The sequence below is a fragment of the Schistocerca serialis genome, chromosome 1 (genome assembly GCF_023864345.2).
Source record: "Schistocerca serialis cubense isolate TAMUIC-IGC-003099 chromosome 1, iqSchSeri2.2, whole genome shotgun sequence".
Lineage (NCBI taxonomy): Eukaryota > Metazoa > Arthropoda > Insecta > Orthoptera > Acrididae > Schistocerca > Schistocerca serialis.
Genome location: NC_064638.1, coordinates 312,136,779 through 312,157,621, shown reverse-complemented (window position 1 = coordinate 312,157,621; position 20,843 = coordinate 312,136,779). Strand labels below are relative to the sequence as shown.

At 38.1% G+C, this 20,843-nt stretch overlaps 1 protein-coding gene across 1 annotated transcript in view; it reads left to right on the top strand.

The window, feature by feature from the left end:
- Positions 1–20,843, top strand: part of LOC126469596 (RNA polymerase I-specific transcription initiation factor RRN3) — a 51,348-nt gene that overhangs the window by 18,611 nt on the left and 11,894 nt on the right. The window contains exons 6-8 of the mRNA XM_050096721.1: positions 9,415–9,567; positions 15,716–16,228; positions 20,215–20,393. Of these exons, the coding sequence (XP_049952678.1) occupies positions 9,415–9,567; positions 15,716–16,228; positions 20,215–20,393 (845 nt within the window). The remainder of the gene's footprint in view (positions 1–9,414; positions 9,568–15,715; positions 16,229–20,214; positions 20,394–20,843) is intronic.

The window sequence follows — 20,843 nt, the reverse complement described above, 5'->3', positions numbered from 1 at the left end:
GAAATAAGTTTTAAAATATTTATTAGTCTACTCGTAGATCTGAACATATAATATGAACCACTGTAGGTAAATGAACTTCATTGTCCATAGCAACATGGTTTGCTCATGTGGAATTTGTTCGTTCAGTCTCTGCTGCCACACTTGTGCAGACACTGTCACCTGAAGGCTTTCCTTTCTCTCTCTGGATGGAAGTGCCTTCCTACATGATGCTGATTATTATCGAATAAAAATACCTTGCAATTCTGTATGGAAAACTCAGATGATTGCCTGTGATTAGAGGATTAAGTCTCTCTCCAGAATTTTTTTCAGCATTAGGTTAAGTTATTTCAACTGGGAAAGATGACATTGGGCTCCTTGATATTATGTAGTAGTGGCAGTTAGTGCCATTGTGCAATTTTGTTGTAGCAATTACCACAGTGGTTTTGGTTGGTTGAGGCATGCATTGGATTTCAACGTACTGATGCAAGCAATTCCTCTGAACAAGTGGCAGCTGTCAGCAGTCCCTTAAGAGCTTTTTCTTTCTGTGCTCTGAAAGCTAGTACACCCATACACTGCAACAAACAGTTTGCTGTTTTCACCATTTTTCAACATTTTATTTCTGCTTTTTCTTGGGTGTTTCAGGTTGGGCTAAAGTTAATGCATCTCCTGCATGACCAAGAGACTGAAATACTATTTCAAGTAATTAAGAATAAAGGAAGGTGGCTAATTTTGAAACATTATGTATTTCAAAAAACAAATTATTTTTCACAAACTCCTTAATAGATTCTATATATGATTTAGCAGGTTTGCTAGTCAGTGTTCTAAACAACTTTTTGTTTGTTTGTTAAGTCTATGAATTATAGGAATTATTGTTTAAGACTGATATTTTTGGATCAGTTTAAACTACTCATGCATCACAAAACGATTATGTGGCAAATAGAATTTGAATGGGAGACTGACGATAGTTTTTTTTTTTGTGTGTGTGTGTGTGTGTGTGTGTGTGTGTGTGTGTGTGTGTGTGTGTTATTTTTCTGGAATGTAAGCTGTGAAGACACAGGTATTTATTGTAGCCGGTGTCTAGGTTAAGTCGGTAGAGGGCAGTTTGTCAATTTGTGTGAAGTTGTATTGAAGGCATCAGTTAATCCCTGTTCTCCAGACAGTATATTAGTAAGGGCGTCTAACAATTTTCTTCTAAAAGCAACTGCCATAGAAGTTTCTTTTCCTCTGACTGTAAATGTGTTACTTAAATAGATAAAGTCTTGAAATATGATACATTGTGTACTTTCATACAGAAGCGTGCGACAAACCTCGGAGCATCTGCCAAATTGTCATGCTTGGAGAAATTCATCTTGTAACTTTAGTAAACTTGAAGACATGGCCTATTCACCATTCCACTTTATTGTAATATGTTTCATTGTCTTCTGTTTTCTGCAACATCTTGTACATTACAGTTTTTTTTCTTAATTTCTTACATCATGTAAAATAAAATTTAAAATATACTTCTATTTTCCTGCTGTTTCAAAACAAGTGTGATTGAGCAAATTCTACTTTCTTCAATAGAAATGAGTGTCTGTCAGCACAGCGACACAATAGTGTGGTTACTGTAATTTCGCTATTCACACTATATGATTAAATAAAATTTAATGGTCATGCTACACATGATACGTGTATCACGCGTCCTCATGTTTCACAGTTGCAGCAGTGTCCACCATTGTCTGTAACCATACAAATAGCTCTGCCTAAAGAAAACAACACTTCTCTGTGATATAGTTTTTTTCCTCCAACTTTTGTGCTATTCTTTGCAGTTCAGTTATCCTTAAAAACAAGACATGTAAGGCACCTCTATTACCTAATATTCCATTGCTGTGAGGTAATAGGTACGCTTAGAATAATCAAGTCACTTTAATGGAACACTGGTCATAAGTCCCATACAAAGTCTGCGTACATAGGTGGGCCGATTAAGAACAAGTAACAGTCGTCCTGAGAGTGGAGTCAAGTGTCAAGTGGGCATATGAATGAACCATAACAGAATGAGGAGGGAGAGCCCTCCAGTGTGGAATGATGCTTGTCTGATTAGCAATGTGGCACTGCCTGTGGGCTGCACAAGCTGAGCTCATTGTGGTACTGCTGTTGCTGTTTGGTCATACCGACAGGTGCCAGTGCAGGCGAGTTGAGTCATAAAAAGATAAACTGGCACCGTCCTCTTATGTCCATGGACGGAATGGCACTGGTGCCATAGATGTGGTAAAATTTGGTTACCATAGTCCTCTCCTGTTGGTGAGGTGACTGTGAGATGATGCCAGAGGAGGGCGAAGTAGGTGAGATTGCACTTGTTGTTGGAGGTTGAGGCAAAAACAGAGGAGTTGTTTCCAAGGCCGGCAAAGAATGGAAGGATCTGGATACTGAGAGGGCCTGGGTTTTTTTTGGGAGGGGGGGGGGGGGTCGGCACTGTAGGCCGGTCTCCCATTTTTGAGTAAAGTTAGTTATGATGGCAGGCCACCAGCCTGTCCTCTGTGTCTCATGAATACTCACTGACCCCGCTGACTTGCACAACCACCAGGATCCATTGTTCACAGTGCCCAAAAGTGAGAGTCCAAACAACAGTCCCTGTCATGTATGCTCTCAAGGAGGGCATGGGGCAGGCAGCAGGATGTTGAGGACTGTGCGCAGTTGGTACCGATGTACCATTTCAGCCAAACTCTTCTCACCCTATGGTGTGGACCTATAACGAAGAAAATTTTGTGTGTGTGTGTGTGTGTGTGTGTGTGTGTGTGTGTGTGTGTGTGTCTGGCTGGGACGTCCACAATGAACTTCTTCATCTCCCTTTCAAAAGTCTGGATGCATTTTGTCTCCTCATTTGACTGAAGGTAGAACTGCAGTGTCTTGATGTGGTGTATACCAAATTGTGCACAAAAATCTTGAAAAATGTGAGACATGAACTGTGAGCAATTGTCAATCACCAGGTTGCAGGGAGAGGCCTTCAGTGGAGAAGATGCAGGTGAGGGCCTGCACCATCAATTCCACCATAGTCAAATTGCAGTTTACAGTGTATGGAAACAAAGAGCAGACAACTATAATCACCAACCAGTAAGCGTCCAGGAAGGGGCCCGCAAAATCAAGGTGGACTCATTCTCGTTCCTATGAAGATTCTGACCGTAGAGAGTAACACTGCTACAGGGCAGCCTGGTGAGCTGCATACTTAAAAAAAGCAGCAGTCAAATGTTCAATCTCACAATCAAACCCTGGTCAGTAGACGTGTTTGGCAGGCCAACGTCTTTGTTCGTGATATGCCATAATGACCATGTTGCAGGAGGAGGATGATGATGCCCCTCCTGAGTTACGCTGGAATGACCATGCATGACACATGTTCTGTGGACAGCAAAATAACACCATTAACAAGTCAATAGCACAGCACAAAATAAAAATGAAAGGAAGATGCGAGATGGTATTGGCATTAGTTCTGAGCCATTGGTGAAATTGGATCTCATAGTAGTAACAACTAGGGCCATGGCCCACTGTTGAAATGTGTGTGCTGTATCGTTCAGCACATGTGCTGCAGGGCTAAAAACAGAAACTATGGTCTGTAATGATGTCAAACTTGACACCATAGAGAAACACATGAAACTTATTGATTACATAAACGTCATGGCTTCCTTCACAATTTGTGAGTAATTTTTGTCTGCCAAGTTGAATGTTGTACAGGCAAAACCAGTTGACTGCTTTGAACGCCAAACCATCTGTGATACACTGTAACAGCACAGCCACCACACCATACTGTGATGCGTTGGTAGCTACAACAAGATGATGACCCAGCTGATATGCGGCCAAGCACTGGATAAAATGCAGAACATCTTTCAGTTTCCGTATTGCTTGGGTGCAGGCAGTGTCCAAACAATGTGCTATTCTTGAACAGTTGATTAATAGGATACACTATTGTAGCTGGCTGCGGCCAAAACTAGTGGTCATACATGACTTTGCCAAAAAATTCCTGGAGCTCCTTCACATTGGTAGGATGTGGGAGGGCCTCAATAGAAGCGTTATGACAGTTTGTCAGCTGTACCTCCTGACAGGAAATAGCAAGGCTGGAAGAAAGACTTATTCAAATCTCACTTGAGACCCGCGTCCCCCAAGGTGTGAAACAGAATCTGAAGTTTGCGAAGAGGTTCTCGATGGAGGGACCCGTGACAATGTAGTCAAGCTCACTTGATACAGCAAGGGATTCTTTGTGCGAGTTGCTCCAACTAATGTTGAAATAGAGCCAGAGTTCTAGTGGCTCCGAAAACCAACCAGTTGTACCGGTAGACGCATATGGCACATTGATAAGAAGCATCTGACGCGACTCTTCAACTGGCAGCTGTAAATATGGTTCCAACAAGTCAAGTTTTCAAGAATATTGTCCCTGCTAGTTTTGTCATGAGGTCTTATGGGTGGGGAGTGGGGTACACTTGACCATAGACTGCAGATTGGTAGTCACCATGAAATTGCTGCAAAGGCAAGAGTTTGCCTCATGTTTTCATAACAATCACTAATGGTGTGGCCCAGGAACTGAATGATATGGGTTCCATGACACCCAGTGCTGTCAGCCTGTATAGTTCTTTTGCTTGACCATGAAGTGCCAGGGGCCTAGCCCAGCTGAAAAAAAAGGATATAAAATTCTTTGCACAGGCCATCCAATTCTTGATTGGGCACAGGGCATTAACTTCAATATGCAGCAGGATTTTGGAACATATATTGTGTTCGAACATTATGAATTACCTCAGCTTGCCTAACAAGTGGTACATTTGAGGAGACTTCCATGACAGAAACACAGCTTTATGAAAGTTGGTGTCTGTTACCTTAAAGGCCACAAAGTGTTGCCGCCATAGGTGTTTCATATAATTCAGTCTTCGGCAGCTTTGTCATAGGGAGTGAAGGGTGATGGATAAGCCAGCAAATTGTGCGGCCACATTATCAAGCCTGTCAGCGCACTTGACATGGTCATGTGTCCCTCCTGCTGCATTTCCAAACGCCTGTGGGTTTCCAGCTGCTACCTCCAAGGATGTGCTTGCTGACATTGCAACTTTGTCAAAAACAACAACTGAATAACGAATTGTATTCCTTCACTTGTTTAGTAACACAGACAAATAAGTATGCATAATCACTTTAATGGGAACATCAATTTCAAGTTCCATACGTAGTCCTTGTATGTAGGTAGGCCAAATCAAAACAAGTAACAGGTGTCCTGAGAGCGGTGTCAAACGGGCATACGAATGAACCATAACAGAATGAGGAAGAGAACCTTACACTCCGGGGTTATAAAAAGCAGATTGCTCTTCCAGTCGCAAGGTGGCACTGTCTGAGGGATGTGCACACTTAAGTCGCTGCAGTGTTGCCATCACTGATCATGTTGTCGTCTGGTGGCTGGACCTGTACCATCATGTTGGTGTGAGCAAGTAGAATCAATCAAGATGAGCTGGCTCCCTGCTTCTTATGTTAATGGCAAGCATGGCACAGATGTGGTAGGTGTGGTAATTTTGGGTTACCACAAGAATCTTATCTGTTTGAAGACTAACCTGTAAGTTAGTTTAAAGTTCCATAGATTATTTTACACGATAAATTTTATGATGCGGAGTGAGTCATTTTACATTCACATCCCAAATTAATCTGTAAATATGGGTACATGCTGAACATTTACAAATTCTTTTACATACAGATGTGTTTTGCCTCTAAGAATGAATACTTATGAAAAGACATCGTGGCAGTATGATATGAAATTCAATTACATAATAAATTTTACCTGGATATAGGTTTAAAATGCTGTGACTTATGGGATTTTAAAATTAAATGAACAACATTTTTATTATCGTCTTGAAGAAACGGCAATATTCATACTCTGAGGATTTATTAATCTGTGTATCTGCTTCATTTGAGCATAAAAAGTAAGAAACATTTATAGTACCAATAAATTATGCTCAGCATTCATGAGAAAAATACTTGAATACATAATGATAAATGGAACATTCTTCTTAAATGAAAATGAAACTTCCCGATTCACTCCTTGTTAATAATCATCCAGTCATATATAGTATTCCAAAAGTTTTTTATTTCCTCCTCATTACACGGGTATCCCTCTAACGTCTTCATATCGGTTGTAAAATTAATGAAGTGTACTTTTTTGGCATTGTAATGTTCCTTGGATCACCGTTTAGAAGACTGAATGTGTGATGTACAAGGCCGTTAATCCTTTGGCTCACCTAAAGTACATCAAAATGTTCTCTTGAGTAAGCAGAATGGTTATATGTTAAATAATGTTAAATAGTCTTCACGGGTTTGCCGCCAGATGGAGGTGTGCAAATTGCACAATATTTGCTCAGAGCAACTGTCCAACATCTTCAGGTGGTTCAACATTGCTGATGGCTAGGTACAGCAGACGGTATCCGCATGCTGATATCCTGTATACAGAACATGCATGCGAAGAATGTGCAGGCATGGAAATCACTCATGCACAATGATTAGCAGATAGAGGGTGCCATACTAAAAAATCTTTGCCAAAAACCACAGAGTGGCCCTCCTGTGCGTGCACTGCATGCTGTGTTTACAACAGTGTGGCCAGACATCACTCACTAAAAAACTATACTAGGCCAATGTTATGATGGGTGTGTTATCCAAGAAATCTTAATTTTCTCAGCATGATTTAATAGCAGCCAGTGCAGGGTTCCAGGCTGAGCTCAGTTGAAATCCAGCATACCTGTTGATGAGATTATTGGCTGTACGGATATGTATTGCTTCTTTAATCATGCAATCCCAGAAAGATGATACCAGGGATAAAACTTCTGTCTTTTCATAAATCGTGTGGTGTCTTGTATTCAGACAGTGTTCTGCAATTGCTGACTTTTCTGGTTAATGTAGGCATGCCTGACGCTGATGTTCATCACAGTGTTCTTGTACTGTGCAACATGTCTGGCCTATATATGCTGCCCCACATTGGCTGCTATTAGACCATGACGAGAAAATTAAGCTTTTTTTTCGATAACAGACACGTCACAATATTTGTATAGTATAGTTTTTTGAGTTGCATCTGGCTGGACTGTTAGTAAACATAAAGTACAGTGCATGTGCAGGAGGGCCGCTCTGATTTTCGGCAGATGGCTTCTTAGTATGGCACCATCTATCTACAAATCATTGTGCATGCGTGATTTCCGTGACAGCGCATTCTTCGCACGCGTGTTCTATGTACATGGCGTCAGCGTGCAGCTACTGTCAGTCGTACCTAGCCACCAGCTAGATGAAGATGTCGGACTCTTGCTCTGAGGAAATATTGTGGAATTAGTACATCATCATGCGACAAACCTGTGAAGACTATTTAACAACATATCAGCCGGGAAAGTGTGAAGAGTCACAATGTTAAATAACATAGTGCCTATCTTTCCTCACATCTAGTGCTCTTGTCGTTGTCCAAGAAGTTGATTGTTCTGCATGCAAAAGGACACTCTGAACAGTTGGTCATGTTCTGTCCAGTCTGCTCTTCACCACATAAGCAATCTCAAGAAAGTATCACACTAGAACTTCTTGACTCTTAGCCTGACAACACTGGTACAAAGGTGATTCAGAGCTTCTGAAGTTGCTCAGCGTTGATTAAAACCTGCAGGTGGTATCTGGGCTGTTTTCACCCTTTTGGCAAGCCAACTGTAGGTTGTTATGATATCCTACTTGTTTTGGGGCTAGTTTTGAATCTGGTGAACCAAAGGTGATGGAATAAAGGTCTGCGCAGCAGCCTGAAGGTATGTGAATAATGTTCCCTATTGAATGCAGTTCATTGTGAAAAAAATGAGACACTCAAAAAGAGCCATTTAAAGCTCCATTTAATAAATTGTTTGTAAGCCATACCTCTTTCTTTGAAGAACTTTTGCTCTTCTCAAAACTCTCGCTACGCTTTTATTTTGGGATTACTCCATAAAGTTATTTATTGTACATGTACAATCTTTTTATTTATTTCTGTATCCATCTGAGTATGGGAAAGGTTGTCAGTTGTGGCCTTTGTGAAGGAACCATCTTAGTATCTGCTTTAAATGGCTTAGGAAAACCAAAATGCTGATGGCTGCACAGAGAAAGCCACCCTCCTGAATATGAGTTCATTGTCTTAATAACTTAACTGCTTCATTTGGTTGGTCCCTGTTGTACAGTGTTCTTTGATATACAGTTTTGTTTGCTAACTTATAGTATGAAACAGTTCACTTTTCATTGCGGCACATACTGACACCCACTGGTGCCTCTTCAGCCATGAAAGTGCTGCATTGCCCTTTGCACAGAATCCAGTCTTCCCAGAAAACTGATTCCCAGCCTGTAAACATGCAAGTCTCCTGGGGACATCTTCATGTCTTCCCATCCATCCACTTAAAACTGCATCATTATCATCCTCCCCCGAAGATCAGTGAAATGTTGAAGTCGGCAGAATGGAAAACATTACTGTCAATCACTAAAGATCTTGGCTCATTGTGACCATGTACTGTAATGTGATAGTGTGTTGTAGTTATCCTCTAGCCACTCATCTGAGTCCTCCACAATTTTTTATTTTGTAGTATATATTATTTATGAATGATTTGCCTGCCTTTTTTTAACAGAATTATTTTAGTAATTTTTCGCATCTCTTCAGATGGTTTATTATAGTTTTATTTCATGATAGAAAATGCTGTTTTGAGTTTTTGTTTGTTTCTCCTTGGTAAATGTAAGTCCAGAGTGATTTATTGTTCCCTGGTTGTGTATAGAACTATTGGTGGAATACTGAGTAATTACACCCCTTTTCTGAAGTTTTTGTATATTTTATTTTTCTGTTATTTGAAGGCTGTCACACTAGCCCCATTTCTCCTTGCAAGTGTATGAGTAGTTTTGTTGCACATAAAATATCCTGTTATTATGTATGCAGCTTACTATTTGCCAAAGAGACCTTCCGTATGATTTGGGAGTAGAAATTGTTGAGATTTACTATATGAGGATCACTTGAAAATAATTTGAAGAATGTTTTTCTGACAACTGATTATGTTAGTCACTGAGAAATGTAAAAAGGAAATAGCCTTGCTTATATCTGAAATAGACTATTTTAGATTAGAATGGTGGAAATCTTGGACTGAGTGTAAACAGTAGTATAAGGAAAGACAACTGTCTGTAGCAGTGGACCATGAAATAACACATATAAGGAAGATATTGATGACTCGAGCTGAGCCATGGAATTTAAGTTTGTCCTAATGCCGCTTCCTCTCATGCCCACCCATGCCACCCATGGTAGTGTAGAAAGGTATTTGGGTGGGGGGGATCCTGAGGCTAAGAAATTGTTCTGCTTCAGTCAGACACCTTGTTTGTTTCGGCTGCTGAAAGTATCTTCTGTATGGTTTAGTTGCTTTGAAATTATGCTCCATAACATGTAATTTGCAATTTTAAATTAGAATTTTCTCTTTACAGGTCATCAGCTTTGTTAGTAAAAACAATTAGGCATCACTTTCCATATCTAAAGCGAAGTGCTCATGAACATGAGTGCTACATTTATAATATTCTCAAGGTTTTTGACTATCAACCAGATCTACGGACAGATCTTCTTCTACTCGTTGCCAGCAGGTAGGTTGCCTCTGATATCTTTGTTCAAATTTAGATGCATCTGCAGAAAAGGCTTTCAAAAATTAGTCTTTATAAAATAATCACTAAGATTTGTGTATAGTAATCAGTGGCAAGATGATGGGTTGGTGTTGTTGTTTCTAATTATGTTGTAATTTGCTTAACAAGTAATTATCCATGAAATTTATCATACTATTCAATTCAAGAAAGAATATATTTAAACTACAGATTTTTTATGGCTGCAGTAATGTAAAAATCAGAAGTGAGAGATACAATCATGCAGGGTCACTTGAGAATTCTTCAAAATCATCCATTGTAATAGTTCTGATGATGTCCAGCAATGCATTTTATTCCTTACCAAATTTCCCCAGCAAGAGGGCTTAAATGATAGGTAGATTAAAATAGCATTGTGACTGACAGATACCTGTTGTGGAATGAAGTTTTTAGCTCAACAACAACATGTCATATGCCCATGTGATAAGCAGTAGTGCGCACACAAAGTACCCCCTACAGCCTGCTTCACCTGGCCTCCGCCTAATCAGTTGGAGCTGCTGTCACCAGGCAAGCTAACAACGTTTGTACCTGCACAGTAGGCAACACAGTGGGCACATGAGGCCCTGCAAACAGCCGACCACTACCATTAAACTTTATCATTTCAAGAAAATCAATAATTTTATCATTACTCCTGTGATAGCTTAAGCATTTGAATTGTGCAGTTTGTACCTCCCAGGAAGATAAAGTGACTGTAGAGTATCTCAAATTTTTAGAATTTGTCTGCCATACTCACTTTTGACAGTATCTATATCTGTATCTATACTCTGCAATTTGCCTTATGGTGTGTTCTGAAGATACAAATAAGTGTTCAAAATACTTACATTACATGTCTTAATGGTGCATGTCACCAATTTTTCAAATAATCCCATATTATTCAGTATTAAGTAATCTTAACAGATTTCTGGACCTTATAAAAATAAAATTTGCACTTTTATATATAAATAGTATGGTATTCCCTTTGTAGCTTCTTGTGTGATTTGGTGCCATATGACACAACTTTTCCATTGGGTGTATAGCCTGGTGCAGTGATGAATATCCATTTGTGACATCAGGTCATTATTGAAGTTTCCATTAGATTATGTTAAATGGAATCCCATGCTGAAAGCATTGCTTCCAATTTACTTTGTGTAATGACGAAGTGAGATGGTGGCAGTGGATAAAGCACTGGACTCGCATTCAGGAGAACCCTTATTTAAAGCCCCATTAAACCATTCTCATTTGATTGTTCTTTCATTGTGCTTGAGGTAAATTTTAGAATGGCTGATTTCTTTGCCCAAAGCTGCAAATGAGCTAGTGTTCTGTCTCAAGTTGATGATACTTTACAGCTCAAAAATGAACATTTCAGAAAACTCTGACATCAGATCTATTGTTGATGTGAACACAAAAAATGTCATTTTTCACCAAACTTCTTTTTTTACCTGAAGCTGAAAGAACTAAACAAAGTAGTTCTGTGTTCCACAGCTTCCATAAATTGTAGAAATGACACATCATCATAATCTCCTGTTCAGTGTAGTCTTTGTGTGTCTAGTTTTTGTCACGGACCATTTTCCAGCACCTGTACATATGTCATTTATACACGAAAATTTGTGGTGAAAAGGTTGTTTGAAAAATTGTAGCAGAATGCAAGCAAAACTTGCAGATTTTTGTTAACAACAAGAGTTACATATTGTTATCAAAAGAGATAAAGTCAAAAATGTAATATTTATAGGTAACGATAGTCCTGCAGAGGCAGATGTATGGAATGTCAGTTATAGACAACTGTGCAGAGAATACACAATATAAAATTGCAAAGAATTGCCTTCATGACTGATATTACATTTGTTACAGTGTATTGTGTAAATTTTTACTGTATTTTTTGTTTGTCTGTTACTTGTTCATTCAAAACGAAATTTTTATCTTTAGCGTAATGTGAACAAATTTCTGTTCCTTGTGTCAGACCCGTATGTCCACTTTTGCGTGCTTAACATAGAATAATAATACTATTTCTAATTTTATGTACTACGTGCTTTTTATCACGTAAATACTTGGCAGTTGTCAATGGATTGCTGTAGTTGGTGTTACATCACATATATATTTTTCTACTGGTTTGTCAAATGTAATATTTATTGCAGCTGCTACACTGTACTGTTCATATCTACCCAATTATTAGTAGCCGGGTGCTGGGGCAGATTTATGTCCTTTAGTAGACTGAATTGTATTTCCAGTCCAAAAACCCATTTTTACTCCTATTTTACTAAATACTGATAGCTAATTTTGCCCCATGTTTTTGCAGTATATCATAAGATTACAATTTTGGTTTCTGTTTTTTCTCTTCATTTATTAATGTTCCTTCTCCGCTTGTTTTCTTATAGTTCTTAGTTTATGAAATATATAGGGATAGTAGAAATATAAGAATATTTAAGGATTACAGCAGTTTTCCATGGCTATGTGTATCATTGTAATTATCTCTGTTTCACTGTTGTTATCTGATAGTGATAAGCAAATCATTTTGTCTGCTGTGGCAAGCTACTAACATTAAATATACTATAATGCATTCTACAGGTTTTAAATAAACGAAATATCTCTATCAAAACTGAAATAACTAAACATTCTGTCACTTAGCGATTACCCCTTGTGACATAACGACAAACAACATTCGATTAAAGTGGAGTATCCCACATAGAAGATCGCAAATATTAATATGGGCAATACCACAATATTCTTCCTTGATATATTAAATGCTGTTAAAATAATTTCATCTTTCCATCATCAAAAATTATAGTTATGCCTGTGTCTGAATCGATAACAAGTTGAGAGTATTATAGCAGTATATGCACCTCTGTGCATGCTATCATTTGAAAAAAAAGAGAGGGAGAGAGAGGGGGGGGGGGGAGAGTGAGTTTCAATACATTGAACCATTTATGAAATATGATGGATATTACCACCACACAGTTCACATTGTGTGTGGCTAGAACACTAGGCCCAATACACACCACCCACCTGTGGATATAAAAACCAGTAGCTTGAGAATGTTGATACATACTGCTCTGCTCTCAGCTTTAAATAAAATTTCAGTATGTTAGCACATTTCACACATTGCAATCACTGGTGTAAAACGAACAGTCTGCAAAGTTTACTCAATGTGTTTTTACCTCTGCGAAGCTCTTAAAGTATCATGCAACACTTTACTTCATTGGATGCAGCACAAATGGTTCAAATGGCTCTGAGCACTATGGGACTCAACTGCTAAGGTCATTAGTCCCCTAGAACTTAGAACTAGTTAAACCTAACTAACCTAAGGACATCACAAACATCCATGCCCGAGGCAGGATTCGAACCTGCGACCGTAGCGGTCTTGCGGTTCCAGACTGCAGCGCCTTTAACCGCACGGCCACTTCGGCCGGCGGATGCAGCACAGTAACTAAGACAAACAATAAAAGTAAATTCAGTTCTTTATTGAGTGAAGATGAGAAAGAATCAGTTGTTTTTTTTTCTAAGTAGTTTTCTTAAAATCAGATGATACGTATTTCATTGTGGTTGGCATGTCCACTCACGTGTTGCCAACAGTTCGTGTGACTCTCGTGTAGATATAACAACTAATATCATCAGAATGGTGATATATATTGCTCTGCTTTCAGCTTTAAATACGGGGCGTATATGAGGACAATTGGAAAATGTAGAGAAAACACAGGAATTTTTTAGTCAGGGAAAACCCGGAAATTGTTTACAATTGCAGGAAGTTTTCATTGTTTTAGTTCCCAGTTAAATTTCTATGATTTTGCCTGGTAAGAAGTTATACTGTAACAACGAATTTTATATTAGCCTACTGCACAGAGTGGTATTGCAACAATAAGACAGAAATGGGAGAATAACACCAAAAGAAAACTTTGGTTACAAAGAAAATGTCCGATTTACAACAACAAGGCACAGTGCACCCAAGATATCTGCTGACAGTAGAATATGTTGTAGCAATTAGCATAAGAATATGCAATACTTCGTACCAACAGACTGCTTTCGATGAGCAAGACATCACTACTGTTTACATTTCTATCAGGTCACAGGAAAATATTGCAAATGTTCGTTTGAAAAGCATTATTTTCAAAGTAGATTTACCTTAATGCAAGATGAATTGCATCATGTGCGAATGTGTGATGAATTTCTTTAGTCACAAAGTGTTCTGACTCTCATTCAGAACTTAACACTATCAGCACCAGACACTTTGAAAAATACTGGACTCATAAGACCAGCCAGTCATCCCATTATCTAAAATTTTACTGGCATATTTCATTTGATATATCTTAATGGGAAACACACACTAAAAACGACAAAGTTCCAAGGTTTAGTTCTTTCATTGATTATAAATTATATAATAATGATGCCAAAAAGTATACTTATAAAAGTAATCATACTTAGAAAAAAGTGTGAAGTGAGTTCTTGAGCAATTTTGCATGTAATTGATTTTATAAAAAAAAAGCCAAAGTGCTCTGGCATACAGAGGGATATATTGTAATCAGAGCAATGCCAGTTTACTCCATTTCTGCTTCTTTTGCCAGCAAATTGTCTTGTCTTCTCAAAACTTCACCACAAACAGATCTAATGTTTGCTACTGCTTCTTTCGAAGTGATGCTGTAAATTGACAATAGAAGGCAGCATGTGTTAAGTGACATGTAGTGGGACGTTTGTACCTTGTTCTCAAATGAAATAATTCCAGTTACCATTGTATTATTTGTCCCTTCTTTTGTTTTAGAATAAGAGATTTTATTCCGTAAAATATTTTGTCAGTTTTTAAAATCTTCTCTCCCCCCCCTCCTTCCTGTTTGTGTGTTTGCGCCACTATAGTGATGTTTGATGTTGCTGTTGGCCAAGTACATCACATGTGCTGAATATCTGTTGTCATTGGCTGGCAAGATCACTAGACAGAAGCCACGATTGGCTGACAAAAGTGCATCTAGCTTTCAGTGCGTCGGAAGCTAGTATGCTGTATTCATTGGAAATCTTATTTATACTTTTATAATATGAAAATATGCAGTGTACATGTTACTTCTGCAAAAATCTGAAAATTTCATTCAGTTTGTTGTTTAGCTGGATGTATCAAAGTATCAAAGACAAAAATTAGTTCTTTATCAAGCAGACACCGACTTGTATGATGTGTAATTTTCCTTAAAATCAGATAAATAGTATTTCATTAGTGGCCTGCCTGCCCACTCAACTGCACCTCCAACAATTTGTGAACAGAATCAACACCCCCATGGAGCAAAAAAATTATTACTGTGGTTTGGTTCCCAGTGACTGGGAATGTATTAGAGCAATATTACTAATAGACTCATCTTTTCCTTGAGTTACTACAGTTATGAATATATGTACAACAGCAGGTTTATGGAGGAATACCTATGTAAGAACACTAAGTTACTGAGATGAATTGAAAGTGAGACTTCGCTTTCATCATAGGCTTCAAATGTGCTGCTAAAAACTCTAGGAAAGACATAATTCTTAGGCGTGAAACAATATTGACATACTTAATGTGTTTCTCTTTGTAGTGATTTATTTCTGAAGGTATTTTAAAGTGAAAAACTTAAGTCGTTTTAGTAACTGTGTTCATTTCGTATCTGGGCTGGCGAAACCCAGAACAGCAGACAAAATAGTCATACCCAGCCCTCCAGGAACATTCAGCACAGGGTCTCAGGCTGTGCGGCAGAACCAGTTATTCCATGGAACGCAGCGAGCCTGTTTTTACTATTCAGAGGAGTAAGCAAGTTGTTGAATCTTCTAGTAGAGTTGTTTTCTACCTCGTTAATATTTTTGTACATACATACATACATACACGCAATGCTTACTGTTAACAAAAATCTGTAAGTATTGCTTGTATTTTACTAAAATTTTCAAACATACTTTCCACCAGAAGTTTTCTTGTAGCCATGACACATGTGTAACAGGTGCTGGAAAATGGTCTCTGACCAAAGCTAGTCTCACGATAAAGAAATGTCATTTCTACAATAACTAAACAAGTACGGCCACACGTAAATAATTTATAATAACTTATTTACCAAGGTATACTTTTTGTAGTTTTTATCTGTTAGGGTGAAATTATGGTAATGGGTGAATTTTCCTTTTCTTTCAGGTTGACAATTTTGGATGTAAATGCACCAAAAGCAGCTATAGAAGAATTAGAAGAAGAGAATGAACTCGAAATTGACATGGATGACCAAGACGTATTCGCTATGGATGATAGTGAAGCCCATGAAGATCACATGGCAATTAAACCTCAATCACCGCACAGAATGAAACATCCTATCGCAAATACATTAGATATTATAATGGAGCGTTTATTTCAGTACATGCACACTGAATGTCATGAACTAAAAGACCCAACACTCTTGAATTGGGACCGAACAAAAAAACTTTATCATGAAATGTTGACAGTATTTGACAAAATGATACTTCCAACTTACGCGTGTCATCATATACAGTTTCTCATGTTCTATCTCTGCAGTTTCAAACAGGCATTAGCCGAGTCTTTTCTTAATTACCTGTGGCAAAAAGTTTGTTCTCCAAATGTTGCACCAGTGATTCGTCAGACAGCTGTCTTGTATATATCCAGCCTACTGGCACGAGCTACGTATATCCCAGTGTCGTAAGTTCATTTACTTCTTTTGTGTTAAGTTCATTTACTTCTTTTGTGTTTACTATTACATTATCCATTAGGTCATGTTGTTAAGCAAGTACAGTTTGTGTTACTATTTCCCTGCAGTAAAATTTAAATGGTATTTAAAATATTTTGACTCATAAGTCACAAAGAATGAGATGAAGAGGTTGGCACCGAAAAGTAAGTTGTAGCGAACTGCCTCAAGCCCGTCTGAAAACATGAGTCACCTCTTGCCTGGGGTGTGAGTGCAGAATGTTAATAACTCATAAGAAGTAGTGAACTGAAAACAAATCTTTAGTAGAATTAAAGTAGTTAAGTAAGGACACACTTTGACTGGTTGTAGTATAAAAGTCAATTTTAGGGAGCGTAGAAAGTAATATCTACAAGAACTGGTGATGCTTGGAGACTGCTGTTTATGATTAAAAGGGAACAGAAGTAATTAAATCAGGTGATACAAAATGTACATTAAGTTTTCTGCTCACAGATTGCTGGTATGTTCTTTGCCAGAACACCAGTTCCAGAATTTTCTGTTGTTTCTTGTATCTCATTTTCATGCCCTTTTCCTCTACCTCACATTTGCTCAAAATACTTAAATTACTTTTCATATAGTTAGAACACAGTCTCAGCATATTTCTTTAGTTTTCATTTTACCGTTCAGTCTTTTATCTTGCTCTGTAACATGTTGCCTTTCACTTCCAAATTTTTAAAGAATCTGAGTAAGACATTTTGGTTTCTGTTCTGCGGAAATGTCTATCCAAAAATGTGAAAATATTTTAGATATCTTCGTATGTGCTACATCCATTTTTCACATTTTGAATACAGTCACTTGGTGAATTTAAATTGTCTAAATTTGAGAATATATCATGAACTTAACATAAAATTTTGAATGATACACAATTTTACAGTATGTGTACAGTGCACAGTTTAAGGTCTTGGACACAAGTTTCTTTCCTCACTTATATGAGCATACTACTTCACATTTTTCACTCATGCTGGCTTAAAGTGTAATATAATTTTTAAAAGTTGTATGTTGTCTGTTAGTGTCATATCTTAACTCAAACAATGAGTATCTTAAAGTTGTTAACTCCTTTGTGGGCCTATATGTTCAGACAAAAGTGTTTTTGCGATGGTTATATGAGATATGTATTGTGAGCAAGGTGAAGCAATGATTTATTTATGCTTTTTCAACCAAAGTATGTTATTTGCCACTTAAAGGGATATTTAAAAAGTATGTTACCGAGTTTGTGAAATACATTGATGGCAATTGAAATCATGTCAGAGGTAGCAAACAGTAAATTGACATGATCTATGGATGTGCAAAATTAGCATTTCAGTGCAGCTGCACAAAATAGATAAGAGTAATGCTATCCACATTCTGAATTGTAGCAGGCGTCAAAATGTCTGGTGTAATTAGGTACCATACTACAGGTTGCAGTTTGATTAGCAGTGCTGCCTGTTGCTTTACGCAGGTGGATATTCACTGATAGATCATAGAAGTAGAAGAGAAATTTGTTTGTTCGTTCTATCTGGTACAGTGTGGCTTCTGTATTTTCACTGAGTCAGCAGTGTTACAAGCTTGACTGCGGCATTGAGGCTTGCATGTGTGTTTACTTACACTAGTATGTGCCCTAGCAGTGATTCTTGCTGTCTTGCCACAGCATGCTTCTTGTTTCTTGCAAAAGAATGCCTTGCCAGCTCTCGTCTTCTTGTCAGTGTGCAGTGACATTTCCTGTCAACTCTAGCATAGATTTCAACTGCCATTAGGAGGCTCAGTGGCACAACAGTATTATAAAGATTACTCAGTGAGTTTCGTTAATCTAATTTCTACCATCATATGTGGTGCTTAGACGTATATAACAATACAGGAAATTTCATTAGTTTTCAAATTTATGTTGTCTGAGACAGCATGGTCAAATGGTAGGTGTGTGTATGTGCATAGCTACTTAATGAAACAAATTGCTATGTTTATTATGTCAGTGCCCAGTTCAGCAAGGAATAAAAGATATATCCATTGTATTTGTTGTAATATTGCTAATGTGTCAGTTGAGTTAATCCTGATTGACTACATGTCATTTCTTTAGAGCTATCATCCTGTATAGGCAGATTGTGAAGTCATCATAGTTGATGCTGCTCTATCGTAGGTACTATCCAGGATGTGAAATTGTTGTCCCTGATATAGCCAATGAAACTTTGCATTCAGAAGTAAATAAATAAAAATACTTTCTTCGTTATATAAATAAAAGTCTTGTAGAAAATGAAAAATAGATGATCGTCAGTTTTCAGTGGAATTAACAGTAAGGTCGTCAGCGTTGAGTGCAAGTGGATAGAGAAGAGTATTTCGAAGGCCTCTGTGAAGGGGAGGAATTGTCTGATCACATTGTAGGAAGAGAAATTGGAATTGATATGGAGGATACAGGGTATCCAGTATTAGTCAGACTTTTAATAGAACTTTGTAAGACTTGTGATCAAACAAAGCGGGATGGATAGGTAACATTCCTTGGGAATTTCTGAAATCGTTGGGGGAGTGGCAGCCGTGTAGCCATTCAAGTTGAGTGTGGGATCAAAGAGTCTGGAGACATATAATCAGACTTTCGGGAGGGGGGGGGGGGCACCATCCACACAATCCCAAAGATAGCAAGGGCGGCCAAGTGCAAGGGCTATCATACAGTCAGATTAATGGCTCTTACATCCATATTACTAACAATTATATATAGAAGAATGGAAAAGAAAATTGAAGATCTGTTAGCCGACTATCAGCATAGTTTTGGAAAGCCAGGGCACCGGAGAAGCAGTTTGGACATTGAGATTGATCATGGAAACAAGACTTAAGAAAACTCAAGACAAGTTAATAGGACTTGGTGACCTGGAAAAAAGTGTTTGGCAGTGTGAAATGGAGCAACATGTTAGAAACTCTGAGTGAACTGGAAATAAACTCTAGGGAAAGACTGATAATATACAATATGCTCAAGAACCAAGAGGGAATTATAAGAATGGAAGATAGAGAACAAAGTGCTCAGGTTAAAAAGGCCATAAACAGGGATTTAGTATTTTGCCCCTGCTGTTCAATCTGTACACTGAAGAAGCACTAAAAGAAAGATCTGAGTGGGATGAAAATTTAGGGTGAAAGGAAACATTGATATCCTCGGAGAAAATGAAGACTAGGTACTGGTAGTGTTGAATAGAATGAACAACCTATTGAGTACAAAATGTGATTTGAGAGTAAATCGAAGAAAGATGAAAGTAATAAGGAATAGCAGAATAAGAGTAGCGATGTCAACATAACATCAAAAATAGTGACCAGGAAGCAAATCAACTGAAGAATTCTGCTACCTAGCAAGCAAAATAGTACATGGCATATGAAGCAAGTACAACATAAAATGCGGATTGACGCAGCCAAAGAGGGAATTGGTTCAAGAATAGTCTGTTAATATAAAACTTTTGACTTAATCTGAGGAAGAAATTTGTGAGAATGTATGTTTGGAGAACAGCATTCTATGGCCGTGATTCATGGACAATGGAAAAAATAAGAGAATCGAAGTGTATGAGGTATGGGATGGAAGGATGTTAAAAATGAAGTGGACTGGTAAAATGAGGAATGTGAGGAAGTTTTTTGCAGAATTGGCAAATAAAATAATATAGAGAAAACACCGACAAAAAGAAGGGGCAGAATGATAGGACATGTGTGAACATGTAAGGGATAACTTTAATGGTATTAGAGGGACATGTAGGTGGTAAAAACTGTAGGGGAAGACAGAGATTGGAATGCAGTCAACAAATAGAGGAAAAAGAGTTACAGTGCTACTAAGATAAAGAGATTCACACAAGAAAAGAACTCATGGTGGGTTGCAGGAAATCAATCAGAAGACTGATGACTCAAAACATATTTTGGAAACCGTTTTGTAATGTTTTTCATATGATTTACCATCCATTTTTTACTATGTTTTTTTAATTTGTTTTCATTGCTTTTCTTGCAGGGTTCTGAAGAATAGAATCTCTGATATGGCTGTATGGATACATAATTATATATCCAGTCAAGATGGCCTGGAAAGTGTGAATTCTGATGTGCGTGTGCACACTGTATTTTATGCAATTTGCCAAGCATTTTTCTACATCATTGCCTTCAGGCATAAGGACCTAGTAAACACAAAATCAAGTATGTATATAAACATATTTTATTATATCTAAAAACAAAGATTCTGTAACTTACCAAACGAAAGCTTTGATACGTTGATAGAAACAATAACAAACACACACACACACACACACACACACACACACACACACACACAAATTTCAAGCTTTCGCAACACACGGTTGCTTCATCAGGAAAGAGGGAAGGAGAGAGAAAGATGAAAGGATGTGGGTTTTAATGGAGAGGGTAAGGAGTCATTCAAATCCCGGGAGCGGAAAGACTTACCTTGGGGGGAAAAAGGGACAGGTATACACTTGCGCGCGCGCGCGCGCGCACACACACACACACATCCATCTGCACATAACAGACACAAGCAGACATATGTGTTTGTTATGTGCGGATGGATATGTGTGTGTGTGCGCGCGAGTGTATACCTGTCCCTTTTTCCCCCCCCAAGGTAAGTCTTCCGCT